This window comes from Boleophthalmus pectinirostris, unplaced genomic scaffold (assembly GCF_026225935.1).
Source record: "Boleophthalmus pectinirostris isolate CB_2022bp ecotype Guang Dong unplaced genomic scaffold, ASM2622593v1 HiC_scaffold_7, whole genome shotgun sequence".
In the NCBI taxonomy this organism is placed as follows: Eukaryota; Metazoa; Chordata; class Actinopteri; order Gobiiformes; family Gobiidae; genus Boleophthalmus; species Boleophthalmus pectinirostris.
The window spans coordinates 23,676,246-23,690,342 of record NW_026571473.1 but is presented as its reverse complement, the minus strand read 5'-3'; the positions used below and the strand labels follow the sequence as shown (position 1 = coordinate 23,690,342).

Genomic DNA, 14,097 nt, shown 5'->3' with positions numbered 1-14,097 from the left:
AGTTGGATTAAACAAAACAATATTGGTTAGTTTAAGTGTATATTATACATTTTATCATAATGAACTGCAAATGTATGCCTAAACTGAAACTAAGACACTGTTTGAGTACCAGAGTACAAGATGGAGTTAGTTTAGTTAGTTAGTTTGCAGAGTTTTTATGATAATTATTTTTTTTACAATCTTATTTATTTGTCTTCAAAATGACAACCTGACAACACACTTGGCCACAGAAATGTTGGATTTGCTTAAGTAACCTCTCCAGCTCAACGACACTTGATATACTTACTATTGTGGATGAGTAGGTGACGCTGCAGCGAAAACGGGGTCCTGAATAAGGCTTTGCACTCCTCACACTGAAAGGGCCGCTCCTCTGAGTGTGTCTGGAAGAGAGGGAGAGAGACAGAGGGTACAGAGAGAGAAAGGGAGAGAGAGAGAGGAAGGGAAAGAGGGAGAAAGAGAAAGAGAGTGAGATCAGTCGAGGAACAGAGAGAAAGGGTGTAAAAGAAAGAGAAAGAGGGAGAGAAGGCGGGGTAAGATCAGTCGAGAGAGAGAGCAAGGGAGTGAGAGAGATGGAGAAATTGAGAAAAAGAAAGCGGAAGAGAGAGAAAAGAGAGAGGCAGAGGAAGAGTGAGAGATAAGACAGGGAGTGAGAGAGAGAATGATGTAAAGCAAAAAGCAAAAAAGACAGAAAGAGGAATGTGAAAGAGAACAAAAGAGAAAGTTGGGGAGAAATAAAGGGAACAAGGGATAGAGAAAAAGAGAGGGAGAGACGAAGAGGTAGAGAGAGAAAGAGAGTGAGATAGATGTAGCAATAAAAAGCAAGAAGAGGGAAAAAAACAAAATCAGCGTGTTTATGAAGTGTAAGTGGAGCTGTACCCTAGTGGCATTTCTTAGCTCTGTGTGAGGAGGAGGAGAGAGGATTAAGGTCTTCACATGAGTTTGTGTTTGTTGACTTGATGAAGACGGGCAGCTCCAGGGGCCCAGGGTTCAAAGTGCTTCTGTTTTTGTGTCCCCCTCCAGCCCCGCGCTCCTATCTGTCTGAATGACACCTCAATCCCCAAAGTAAACACCGGCACAGAGACCTCAGAGACCACCACACACACAGGCCTGAAGGACTGAACTACTGCCAAGACATAATGAACAATGGCCAATGAGTGAATAAGTCACTCTTTAAAGGAGCGCTGTGTAACTTTTCTGGTGGTCCATTACCTGCTTGTCTTAGTGAAATGTTAATGCTTTACCTCGAATGTTCCCCAGCAGGACTTCAAACGTTTGGATTTATTAAATTACATGTATTTTTATAGGTCAAACTTTTTTTTGTGTGAGCTGGGTTACCTCTCCCTAAAATCTAATTTATAATTTACCTAATCCAAAAGTAGATTTTATTATAATTTACCTATTTGACGCCATAGAGATCAAGATCAAGTTTAATGCCATACTGTGTAACATTCTAGGCAATGCAATCAAATCTCCATGTAGACAAAAAGATGGTGGAAACTCCTCTGGAAAAGTTGCATAATGCATCTTGAACTAACTAACTAACTAACTTTTTAATTCTTGTTTATACGTGGTCTCTTAGGGCATTTTTTTGACCGAGTTTTACCACAGAATAGACCATTTTGCTACTTAATGAGCTGTCACCAAATCAGTGCTGCATAAGAAAAACAACGGTGAATCTGCAGTAACACTTGCAATGTACAGACTTGTTCAAAGACGTCCAGCTGATACGATTGAACAGATATCCTCAATAACAATAAATTACCCATAAGCCTCCAGTTAAATTGCATATTGACTCACCTTCTTGTGATTCTTGTAGACGTTTCGATGAGCGAACTCCTTCCCACACAGTTTACACTTGTATGGTTTGTCTTCACTGTGAATGATCTTATGCGCTGTGACCTGGTCCAGTCGTTTGAACGAGCGATTACACACCTCACATGTGTACGGACGCTTTTCTGTAGGATCACAAACATAATTCAGCTTAAAATGTTTATATAATTAGGGCTGGTTACCTTTCAGTTACTTTTGTGTGCCAATACTTGAATGATACCTGATTTTGGTACTAGAACTTGAACTGTACTTTTTTCATAAATATTCCTGTAATGTGTATGAAAATTGTATTGTTGTAATTATCTAGATCTGCATAACAGAATAAGAGTGTGTTTTTTTGTCAATTGTGGTGACACTTTGGTAGCAGTTTTTGGTTTATTAAATACTTAACCTTTTTATTCAGTACTCTATTGGTACCTTTAAGCAGTACCCAGCCCAATTTGTAATATATAGATCCTAAAGTAACGGTACTTTTCTCACCTGAATGCGTGATCATGTGGCGTTTGAGCTGATTGGTGGAGATAAACTTCTTGTCACAGTCATGGCACTCAAATATCTCATGTATCTGGAGTGAGGGAAAAAAAACACACAACAATCTCAACACTGATGGGTTAACATTGTGCTCATAATGGTTAACAGGAAGTAGAGCTTGTCCGTTTCTCTACATTGACAGCTAAAGGCAGAAAAGCAATTAAAGTGATGAAAACTTTCAAACCTAATAATAATTGTACAATGAATGGCTCCCAGATGAACAGCTTCAATAGCATATGCTAATTCGGCAGCTCCCTCTTGTCACAGTGGCTAATGCAAAAGCGTGTTCAGCTAAATGACGATAATGGCAGAGCTAAGCTTCTTTGGCGACGCTGTCTTTGTGAGGAGTGCGTGATTATTCCACTGTGTACTCTGTGTAACTAACCTGTTATTGTAATAATCTTGGACAACTTTATCGACAGTCTCAGTGGTTACAAAATTGAGAGAGCTGTATATTTTAAAGTATATATGATAAAAATGTTATGGGGTGTTCTTTTCTCTTCTCAGCTATTTGTACATATATAAGAGTAGGAGTTTAAAATATCAAGCTTTGACATGTTTTCAGCTGTCCTGTCTTAGGGAAAAATATAGAAACAGTAACTTACAATTAGGAATAACCAACCAGAGTAACAATAACCAAAATATTGTAATATTGTATCGTCAAAAGTCTCACAATAATATCGTGGGCTGTCACAATATATAGAATTACAAGTTTCTTTGCTTAAATGCGTGGTTTTATAGTAGCAACACCTTATAAACATGGTGAACTACATATCCCATGATTCATTTCAGCGCACACAACACAAAGAAATATGTATTTTACTTTAATTCTTGGGATTATGATGGAAATAATTCACACCAATATCTTGTCAAGGTATTTTAAAAGCAAAAAAGTGCCCTATCTGCAATTATATTATCCTCTCCAAAATATATCGTAAAGCGAGATGCATATCGTGATAATATCGTACTGAGAGATTTGGATATTGTTACAGCCTTACTTACAATATAATTCACAATAATATTATGTGAGACTAGTAGTAGGAGTAGTGGTTATAGTTTTGGTAGAATATTAATTGCAAAAAAATAACTAAAATGGCTGCCAACTCCAAACCCAGGTGAACTTTGTCTTTTCTATGTGTCATAAAAAATGTAGATGTTCCCAAATAGCTCAGTAATTCATTAATTTGACAGAAACAAATGAGCACCTCTTAATTAATCTGCATGATGGATGCTGACCAGCGAAAATTAATGAACAACATCAAGGGACAAGTTAATTCATTATAAGAGGATTTATCACTGTCTTATTACAAGGGTCAAGACCAACTAATGCTACTACCCAGAGGCGGTACAAGTACTCAAAACTTGTACTCAGCTAAAACTACTGCTACTTCAAAAAACAATCATATTCAGCTGCTAGCATTATGACAAATACTATTACGACTGCTTCTAGTATTGTGTCTTTTATTAGTACAGCAAATCCTACTGCTACTGCTACTAAATGTACTTCTGCTACTATTACTGTATATACTATTTCTTTTGGGATTCAAAGCATGCCTATATTTTACTTATTTGGACTTTTCATCCTTGGACCTGCTTAAATAGCGCATTGGAAAATGTTATACACGATTCATTGCTAAGATAGTATGTGAATGTAACAAAACTGCAGTGTTAGCTTTTTCCACTTTATGTAACACGTTATATAGAAGTCTGTCCAGCTGTCATATTCACATGGGGTATAGAAAACTCCAGAATAAGCGCCAGAAAGTAGAGAGATACTTAGCAGTGAAATGGTTTAATCTGTTTAAATCCTGAGTCTACTGTCTGAGGAGAGCTTTACCTTCCGATGCTCCTGGAGGTTCAGAGAAGACGAGCACTTTCTGTTACATATGGTGCAAGTCAGTTTCCGCCGTGCACTGCCTGGAAATACACACAAAGAAATGTACAATAACTATGAAAAAAACAAATAAGGCTATGTTTTAGTACACTGTATTTTTATTGGGCTACTAGTGACTGTATGTAAGGTATGTAATTTGATAATAAGACAATATTGCTGGGTTTCAGATAATTTCACAGCATTCTGTACGGCAATAACATTTAGTACAGATGGAGGAAGGTAAAAAGAATATTGTAAAAATGCTTTTTTTTGCAGTATAGCGAGTGGTGTGCTAAGGTCTACTTAATAATAGAAATGATCAGGTTAAACATTGGTGAATATACTTTTAAAAATGTTTTACTGAAAGTACAATGTAATCAATCGTATCTGAAAGAATCTGAAAACCACCAATAGCAGCTTGAAATCTTAACTTAATTAACTTGATAAATAGTTTAGTACAATATTATTATTTTGGTGTGAAAATGCTGAAAGAGTCTTTTAATAATTTCTGTACTGAGAATTTTCAGAAAATAATATCCGTACTGATCCAACTTTATTTGTAGAGCCTTGCAAATCGCTTTCTATGAAAAGACTTTCATCCCTTCTGTAAGTGGACTGGACAAAACAATAAAACGTGTTGAGGAGAGAACAAAGAGCTTCACAGAGGCTCATAATAAAACAATGATGATCTGTGAAGTCATTATGTCGCTACAAAGAAACAGCAAAGGTTTTACTCATCAACCGAAACTTTTTTTTTTTTTTTTTTTGATCACCATTGTGAGAGGTTTTAAACACCCACCCCCCTGCCCAATCTGAGTCACATGACCCACATCTGTCAGTCTGATGCACTTCCTGTTTGGTACACCCACACAGCCCAGTCCTGACCACACTGGTAAAACATACACTGGTCTATGCTCTGTTCTTGTGCCTCTAAAACTGTGTTGCTGTTACCACTGGAGGTACACAGGCTTTTTATTGTGGTACTCAGATTACGGTTAGTTCTGAGTGAGTGGTGGCCCTGGTTGAGAATGTTTACTTGTGCTGTAGTCAAAGTTTTGGTTTGTTTATGATTTCTGGTGTAGTTCTGGTTCAGTCATTGGCAACTACTGTTGCTGACTGTGCTTCAGTTCATTCTCTGTTTAGGTCTGGTTTAGTGCAAGTTCAGTACTGATTTAGCCTTGGTTTTGTCGTAGTTTACCCTGGATTTTGTTCTGGTGCAGAGTCTGTCCCAGAAAAACAAAAGTTCATATGCCTGGTTTGGCAAATTAAGCAGATATATATTTATATATATAAAAAAGCAAGCTCATCTCATGAAGTTACAATGGAAACTGGATTTGAGCCTGTCTGGAAAAGCCTTGTGTGAGCTTTAAGGAATAAGTTAAACTTGAATTAAAGTTTCTGCTAAACTGGATACCCCCTGGTCATACCCTTATTGCCTGTATTGAAGTAATTATTATATTATTCAATTTAAGATAGTTCTAAGTCAGTATACTGAGTAAGATTTGGTATGACAATAGTATAGGTCTCAGTTTTGTTTATGTCCAAAACTCGCCTCTTAATCTTGAGTTAAATCTAAACTCAGCCCTCACATTTCCCCTCTGCCCTATATCTGATACAGAACGGCAGTGGAAGACCAATTATGTGAGCGAGTGAGCCGCCCAGAGCACTCAGGTCAGCAGTTATGAAGCCCGAGTAATTAGACAAGTGTCTCAACATGGCTGTGATTTTAAATGATCCCCGATGAGCCCTGTGCTGCACTTCCTCCAGAGCTGATTCTGCTAATGGACTATTAACTCCATGTGATGTTTGAGGGAGGAGGAAAATGGCCTGTGTGGGAATATAAGTGCGATATGAGCTGTATGGAGAAGTGTTCTACCCCTGTGACATGGACCAGATGGCACTCTCATTCAAAAATATTCAGTCTGAAATGTTATGGTGGCATTGGTGCGCACTGAAAAAGGTACTGTTAGGCAAAGCTAAATATACACTGTAGTTAATGTATAGCTTATCTTGAACCAATATTAGTCCTGTTTAAACTGGTATTGTTGATTTGAGCTTTTTCTATGGTAACACAGTGCATTTTTGTTGTAAAAAAAAAATGTGCTAAACTAAATATTTCCTTGAAGACAATTTGGAAGTTCAGCACAAAATTTAAACCCTGATTTTTTTTAATGACTTGCGCAATTGGCCGCTATACACAAAATGTAAACATAACGGTCTGGGTATTGCCTCTGTGATATATTTACCTGAGTGGACATTTCCTTTATGTTTCTTCAGGGCATCTTTGCTTTTGAATCTTTTCCCACAGCTTTCTGCTTTACAAATAAACCTGGCGTCTCCTTTACAGGCTTCTTTATGTTGCTCATAACTACAGAAAGCAAAGAAACATATTAATTAAAACTATTATATTTTTATTAAATTGCACTGACCTAATTATTGCCCGCTTACCTGGACTCGGAGCTGAAAGTGTTATGGCAGAGCGAACACTCATGTGCTTTGGAGTCGCTTGAGGGATCCAGCGATTCGGAGCAATGCAAAACACTAAAGCAGAATTTCAAGTCAAAACCTATTAGCTATCTGACGCTAACATGTCAACATTTTGTACTTTGGAGACTAAACTATTTAACTAAACCATGGATTATGTCTGGATGAATAATATTGGACCAATTTTCTGACGTTTAAAGGACAAGGCAATGGCGCGCAGTCAAAGAAACGTTATACGACAATGGTTTTAAGTGAGTGATGGAGTTGTAAACTTACTGGCGCTGCAGAGCTTGTTTGATGGGGAATTTTTTGCCACAGTTTCTACATTTGAACTCCTTCTCCTCCGTGCTGGGCCTCTGGTGCAGGCTTTGGAGGTGCGCCGCCAAAATCTCCTCACTGGGAAAACTGCTCTCACACAGCAAGCAGGGGTGGTCCTCCTTCTTTATGACCAGTTCTGAAAAGAGTGGGTCATAATGAAGCCACAGATCAAACATGGAAATAATTTCTGTGGCTGTGTTATGAACAGGCACTGACTGTAGCAACTCTAAGATTACAAGCCATTTTAGGATTTTCATGAACAACTATTTTTATGTTGGGCCTATGGGAAAACGTATCAAGATTTTCTTTTTTTTTTTTTTTTCCACATTGACCAACAGACAGGTGTTTTATTCCTGTAAGAGTTTTTGAGAGAGTAGGACATATATCCACATAGTATGTTGATCTTGTGGTGATAATTGACTAATATAAACATCAAAAACAAGTTCTAAGTCAAGTTTAACTCAATTTACATATTAGAATTAAAAAACAGACCAAAACTAGGTTCAGTTCATAACTACATGAAAAAATTGTTTTGTACCCATCTCAACCAAATGTTTGGGTTCTTTGCTGTTCTCATCTTCATCCTTAGTGTCCTCTTCCTCCTCCTCCTCCTCCTCCTCCTCCATGTCACTGTCCAAGAAGCCAATCAGGAGCTCCGTGTCTGTCTCTATGTCATCCACAGCCAGGTAGAAGATGTTCTCTCCATCCTAAGACACAACAAAAAACAAATGCACAAATGTATTAAACATGAATAGATAATAGCATTAGATTCAATTTTGCTACTTTTTAGAAATGTATCACATTGATATTTGCAGTTTTTAGGTAAGAATTGGTTTCCTCTGGATTCTAAACAATCAGTATTAATATCTAGCCAGGCTAGTGCCTCTGCGCAATTTCATTTCTCTCCAGTGACTAGGTCAAGAATCGAAATACACTAGACGGTTTGTAAGAACCCCAGAAGTTGTAAACCACGCACTGGCCAATCAGAGAAGAGCTGTGAAGCCATGACGTCAAACTCAAGCGCCTGTCTGGGTCCCTTTTGTGGTACAGCACAACAGTAAACAAAGCAGTCAAGATGGACATAGACGAAGCCGTACATTTCTGTGTTGGTAACGATTCCTGAGAACGAGGATTTAAAGCCGGAACAAAAAGAGTGTTTGTTGAATTTTATCAAGGGGAAATACATCATTGCCCTTCTTCCTACAAGATTTGGGAAAAGCTTAATATACCAGTTAGCCCCGTTAGAGGTGCATTACATACATCACGACCAAATAGCAGCAATTGGTTAAATAAAAAAGTACCTGCCTACCGTCCAAGTAGACCGTTGCGAGTTCAGACAGTTTCCACGAAGTGAAAATGGCTGATGAATCAGGCTAATCAACAGCCATGAAAAAAAAAATCAGTTTATATCTAGTTTGTTAGTTGTTCTTTTTCTTTTCTAGCAAGGTAAAACTTTTTTCAGAGCAGGAAAGTCACTTCAGTTGCTGTGTAAAACAATAATGACTAGTGTGCTGTGTGGCGTGCCAGTAAGGGGGCAGAGAGTACATTAGCAACTGTTAGCTTATGCTATCTGCCTCATTTAAAAGATATTATTACACGAGTTAATGCTAAGAGCAACGTATGGCTGAACACAAGGAGCCCATTTAAAGACATCAGCTTTCTCATTAGACTCTTTGAACTGTCTGACCGACTGGATTATGCATCTATAGCTACAGCAGTAAAACCCACATCATAGATACATGCATGGCGCCGTAAGTATTATTCAAATGCATATGTATATTATTATAGTATAATAATATAGATGGTTTAAAAAAAAAGAGGTTGTAGCTTTTTAGTATTTTTGGCAGTAAAACAACAAAGCACACGATTTACTTTAAAAAGCCTTGGTATTTTTGGATCATACAACTATAAACTATTCAGCCTTTTGCTAATATATTTATGCATAATGGCAAATCATTATGTCTGATTGCTGAAACACTGAATCCATTTTAAGGACATCAACAATAAGTTACTGTTTAGTTTGGCCCAATGTTGAACTCATTAGATCCAAAAAACAACAGTTAACCAAGGCTGATTGAGGTCAGGGGTCAAAAGCTCAAACCGCTTAAAAATGTTATCGTTAACTTTGGCGTCTTCTGGGTCATGCTAATAAAATCAACCCAGTGCTAGTGTTTTAGCAATGGGATTCTAAATATACATAAATAATGATTACGAAGAGGAAAGCCGCACAATAAATGTCAAAGTTGATAGAAGGCAGAGCTTAAAAACGCACGGACGACCCCTAAACGACCAATCACAGAGGACAGTTTCAAATGAATAGCAGCGACTTTGCCTTCAGACCCCAAATGTTCATCTTCACTTCATTTCTGCAGCTATATTTTTCATCCGCTTTGAAAAGAATAATCCTATTTATGTTTGGAAGGGACAGAGGTGACATTTCACAGAGACGAGATGTGAGGGTGGATGTCAGAGTGTTATGGTTAGGGCTTAAACTCAGATTTAGAGCTAGTTAGTGCTGTTTGGTTAGTACGGGTCTGGATACTGTTGTTTACGTAAAGCTTGTCAATGTAGTGTCTGTGAAAAATAAAAGAGAATCCCTAAAACAAACCCATGAAGATATAACAAACTAAATATTTTTGGTCCCTTCGTTTGGCAATAATTTTGGTTAATTAATAGGGTCCCTCCCATTCGAAAAAAAACCCAAAGGAATAATAGCTGTACCTGTACCACGTGTCAGCGTAGCTCAAGAGCTCTACAACAACTCCACAATGCAAATCAAAAACGTCATCTTATTTTAGTGTATTTGTATTTGTTGACTACTCAAAAGCTGCTAACATTATAGATAAACACATCACTTCTGTTCCAGACAGATTAGAAAATGCCTTGTTGACAAGTAATTTGTTTCTATTACATCTCATTGCTCAACAAGTTGTTTTGACTTTATTTTTTTTAAACATAGTGGATCAAAACATTGGGAAACAAATATTTGTTTGCTGTTTACGAAAGCCTCATCAATCCTAGTCAGAGTGCAGTGTATGCATGCAGCTGTACTTTGATTGGAGAAATACAGGGCATGCAGTCCCTTGCTCTGGCTTGTAAACACTTGTATTGAATCCCAGAGAATCAACCCTTTCTAAAATGAAGATGTCTTTTCCCTTTCAGGACAATTTGCCGCTCATTTAGGGAGTCATTGTCCAGCGAAAAGAAAATATACCTGAATTGCTGCCAAGTTCTTCTGCTCTTGAGAAGGCGCCTGGTGGACGAACCTCAGCCAGTTGGCATAACGCGGATTACTGGCGTCCAAAATATACAGAACATCTCCTTTGCTGCCGCGGACCTGGGAGAAAACAGAGGAGTATCAGCTTACCCACTCGCTGCCTTTGTCCTGATACATCAAAGTGTCTGGCTTCTACACATTAGCACCTCATCATGTGGACTGAGCACAGCCTTACAATGTGGCAGCTACAGATAACTACATCACAGCCTTTGGAATAAGACATGTCTCCAGCTATTTATATGTGCATTTGTTCTGCATCTTACTCTATCTTTCAAATAAAGGGGTTGCATGGATGGGGCGGTGTTTCTTTCACTTTTCTTTCTCCAATCTGGCCTTTGTATGAACAAAGATGCCTCATTTCAGAAAATTAACCCAAGAAATTGATTGTATTCATCAGATAACCTGGAACGTTGGGTGGCTCAGTGGTAGAGTTGTCATACATTCACAGGGCAACTACACCCTGCCTCAATAACAAGTCATATCCGTTTCTCTCTCTTCTCAAAAATGAGGCATAGAAATTATTGTTGTTTTCAAACCCCTTACCTAAAACACTCCATGCTTTCATCGCTTGCCTTTTGATGTGCAAGCATGAATTATACACTATTATTGTGCATCCTGAATGGGGCCTAACCCTAACATTTTAGATCAGATGCCCTAACTAATATTAACCTCTCATTTTACAGGGTTTGGGGGTAGCACAAAGACTAGAATAGCATAATTTTCAGGTTGGACTAGCATTTATTTTAGGAAAAATGCCTTTGTTGCCAAAGTGGTTGGAGCTACAGTAAACTGTTATTTATTGTAGTAAAAATATCAAAACATTTCCATCTTGTTCTGCCACGTTAGACTGACCTGCACTTCTGTTCATGTTGGCAATGCCAGTTTAAGCCGGACACCAATCCATTTGAATGGATGTATAGAGAGAAGTCTTGCCGGCTAAAACAATGCCCATGTTGTTGGTGGCTTGAAAACGACTACGTAATCTGTATAATATGATCTGTCGTATGCAGAATCACACAAATTTCTAATTTATATTTTTAGAGGATAAGGTCCTTGAGATGTTTTGCCATCTCATTTCCAAGGAGCTCCTCAAAATCAGGAGGAGTAGAACCCGCCTGTGGCAAGTTCCTCAATAAGGTGGATACTGTGAATCAAATTAGCTTGGCATTTTCAAACCAGCTTTCATACTTGGTGTTTTCCCAGAAGACCACTTTGTAGTCAAAACATGTCAGCATGTCCCCGGTGCCTAAATAAAGGACTTTAACTTTTAGTCATAGTGCAACAGGTCCAACTTTCATACACTGTCTTATGTCTGTTCAACAAGAGAGACAAAAAAAGCATTTATTCTAGGATGTGTGCAATTACCTCCCACATAAGCCTTGTGTCTGAGCTCTCATCCAGCTCACTCGGCAGCTTCTTCTCTCCAGCAAATGGACCAAACTTTTCTCCCTAAATAAATGAACAATATGTTACATGTCAAACACTTTCCCAAGGATTAGGGTTAACAAACTGTAAGCTACAACAAACTACAGTATGTGTAAGATTTACACTGCTATAAACTGGACAGCCACAGAAGTGTGCTTGCTATAAAAATGAAAATAAATCGCTCTATTTTTCCCATTGTACTTCCAGGAGTTCCTAGAGTCAGGGGGCGTGGCCTAACTCTGTTGTATTCTAGTCGTGCTGCTGTCTTATCACTGAAGTTGACGGCAGCACATGTGACATCTAGTTAAGAGAAGTTGTAATAAGATGCTTAATCATTTTGATGCATTAATAAAAATACTCTCCTGGGATTGCCACAGACTTTTAAAGGACTGTCATCTGCATTGTACTCCACAGGTAAAGACAGACACAATACGCTGAAACAGTTAAGCGTGTAAAATGTAGCCACTACGCTGCGCACGAGACAGTCGCGCGACCCTTCCTCCGACGTGAGCAGCTTTGTTATGGAGCACGAGCCCATACTGTAGCTACGTGGCACTTCACGTCAGAGCTGCCCGGGGCTCTCTCTCTCATGTTTCTGACAACAACCAGGAGGACTATAGCGGATTAAACGCATCAAAGTGAAAGAATCTGGGGTTAGGCAAAGTTTTAGACGTGCTAAAACTAAAGAAATGTCCGATCAGAGGAAAAACAAACCTTTTTCACCCGCCTCGCTGTGTAAAGACCGATTCCATCCTGGACCTTAGACGATTTGAGGGAAAATCTGTCTGGCACGTACATACCCAACATTGTCATTTCTGAGATCTGCCTCCTACATTGACATAAATTGGTTGTCGCGTGTGTTAGCAGAAGTAATGCCGCATTGACAGTTTGATTTAAAGCGCGGATTCTTCGTGGAGAGATCCAGGTTCAACTTCTGTGTCTTCTGCTGCAGGAAAACAAGCTGCGCTCTGATTGGTCCAAAGTTTGTTACCAGAAGCAACACTCTCTGCCACGCTGCCTGTCAGAGCTGCTCAGCTGGCACCGCTGGACTGGGACTAATGCGATAGTAGTAGCCACTCACTGTCACTGCAAATACACAATATCATGCAAATAATGTGGCTTTTTAGCATTTTGTATTAGCTTCCTAAATCAGTGCGTAGTCTATGATATGTAAAAAATAATAAACCTGAAACCTATAAGCTATTTTTATTGTATGGAGCTGACTACAACTCATGGGCTGCCAACTCCTGCTTGAGCACTTCTCAGTGAAGTTGTGGCTCCAGTTCTCAAGCAGGCAAATGCACGTAAAAGGTCTTGTTGAACTGGTGGGATTGCCTTTATTTCCAGTAGCCCAAACTAATGTGTGGTACTGAATGCTATGTTTTTGTTTCAGCCCTGCCCCCTGCAAGGTGTGGCTCTCAAAATACAAGTCCATGGATGTATCTTCCTTGTCTGGAACTCCAGTAACCTCAAACACTGAGTTTTCAAGGAAGGCACTAAGGTAAAGCACTCTCATGCCCTGTAGTTATTTTTTAAATTTACGTTTATTTACAGAAATACTTGAATTAACAAACAAAGGTCAGTGCATGTATTGTGGATAACATGTTACTAATGGGAAAACAATATATAAGCTACAATAAAGTGGTATATACAGTTATATTTAATAGTTTGAGGTTAGTTTTTTATTTGACTCAAAATTGAAAAGAAGACTGGACCATACACGGATTATCACAGAGCTCTGTTTGTTGCTGAGCTGCGTTTGATTTATCGGATATTTGATTCAAAACCACTCTGTGTCAACAACATGTGCACACACTGACCCTGTGACTGCACCAGGCCAGGGCTAAACCACAGTTTACCAACATTCAAATGTGCAGCCTCACAGAACAGGCTCTGGACCAGCTCAGTGCAACACACCGGCTGCTGAAGTACATTAGTAATTCATTGTGTGTTTTTCAAATACAAAGTACCTAGATGGGATACTCACTTGTGATCATATTGCTCTGAGTGGATGTTTTATTATATTAGGTCAGTGTTGCTGATAACATTTCTAATGCTGATTTGATTATTCTTTTATGTTTTTTTTCTAAAGATAATTATCCAATCAGAACACAGAATGAGCCTCACGTGAGTCTGGGTTGCCAGCTCCAGTGCTGAAATCCAGTTGGTTTAAACCTAAATGGACTCACAGTGATTTGAATCCTCGTTACCTAAACCCCAGTGCCTGCAGCCAATCATCTCTGAGTTAATTCAGGAGGTTCTGAGTCTGCGTATGAGGCATGGCCTTTTTATATACTGAGAAACATTATATGTGTCCTCTGCAAGTGTATGGTTTAGACTGGCAGCCCAGGTTAATTTG

General features: G+C 38.7%; 1 protein-coding gene across 1 annotated transcript in view; it reads right to left on the bottom strand.

Moving 5' to 3' along the window:
• Nucleotides 1-12,682, bottom strand: part of prdm5 (PR domain containing 5) — a 45,539-nt gene extending 32,857 nt beyond the window's left edge. The window contains exons 1-11 of the mRNA XM_020918901.2: nt 12,453-12,682; nt 11,679-11,762; nt 10,251-10,373; nt 7,575-7,743; nt 6,995-7,172; nt 6,683-6,775; nt 6,481-6,602; nt 4,199-4,278; nt 2,311-2,395; nt 1,798-1,955; nt 287-380 (exon numbers count right to left, since the gene is read on the bottom strand). Coding sequence (XP_020774560.1) covers nt 287-380; nt 1,798-1,955; nt 2,311-2,395; nt 4,199-4,278; nt 6,481-6,602; nt 6,683-6,775; nt 6,995-7,172; nt 7,575-7,743; nt 10,251-10,373; nt 11,679-11,762; nt 12,453-12,551 — 1,285 coding nt within the window. The 5' untranslated portion in view covers nt 12,552-12,682. The remainder of the gene's footprint in view (nt 1-286; nt 381-1,797; nt 1,956-2,310; nt 2,396-4,198; nt 4,279-6,480; nt 6,603-6,682; nt 6,776-6,994; nt 7,173-7,574; nt 7,744-10,250; nt 10,374-11,678; nt 11,763-12,452) is intronic.
• Between the last annotated feature and the right edge of the window lie 1,415 nt (nt 12,683-14,097).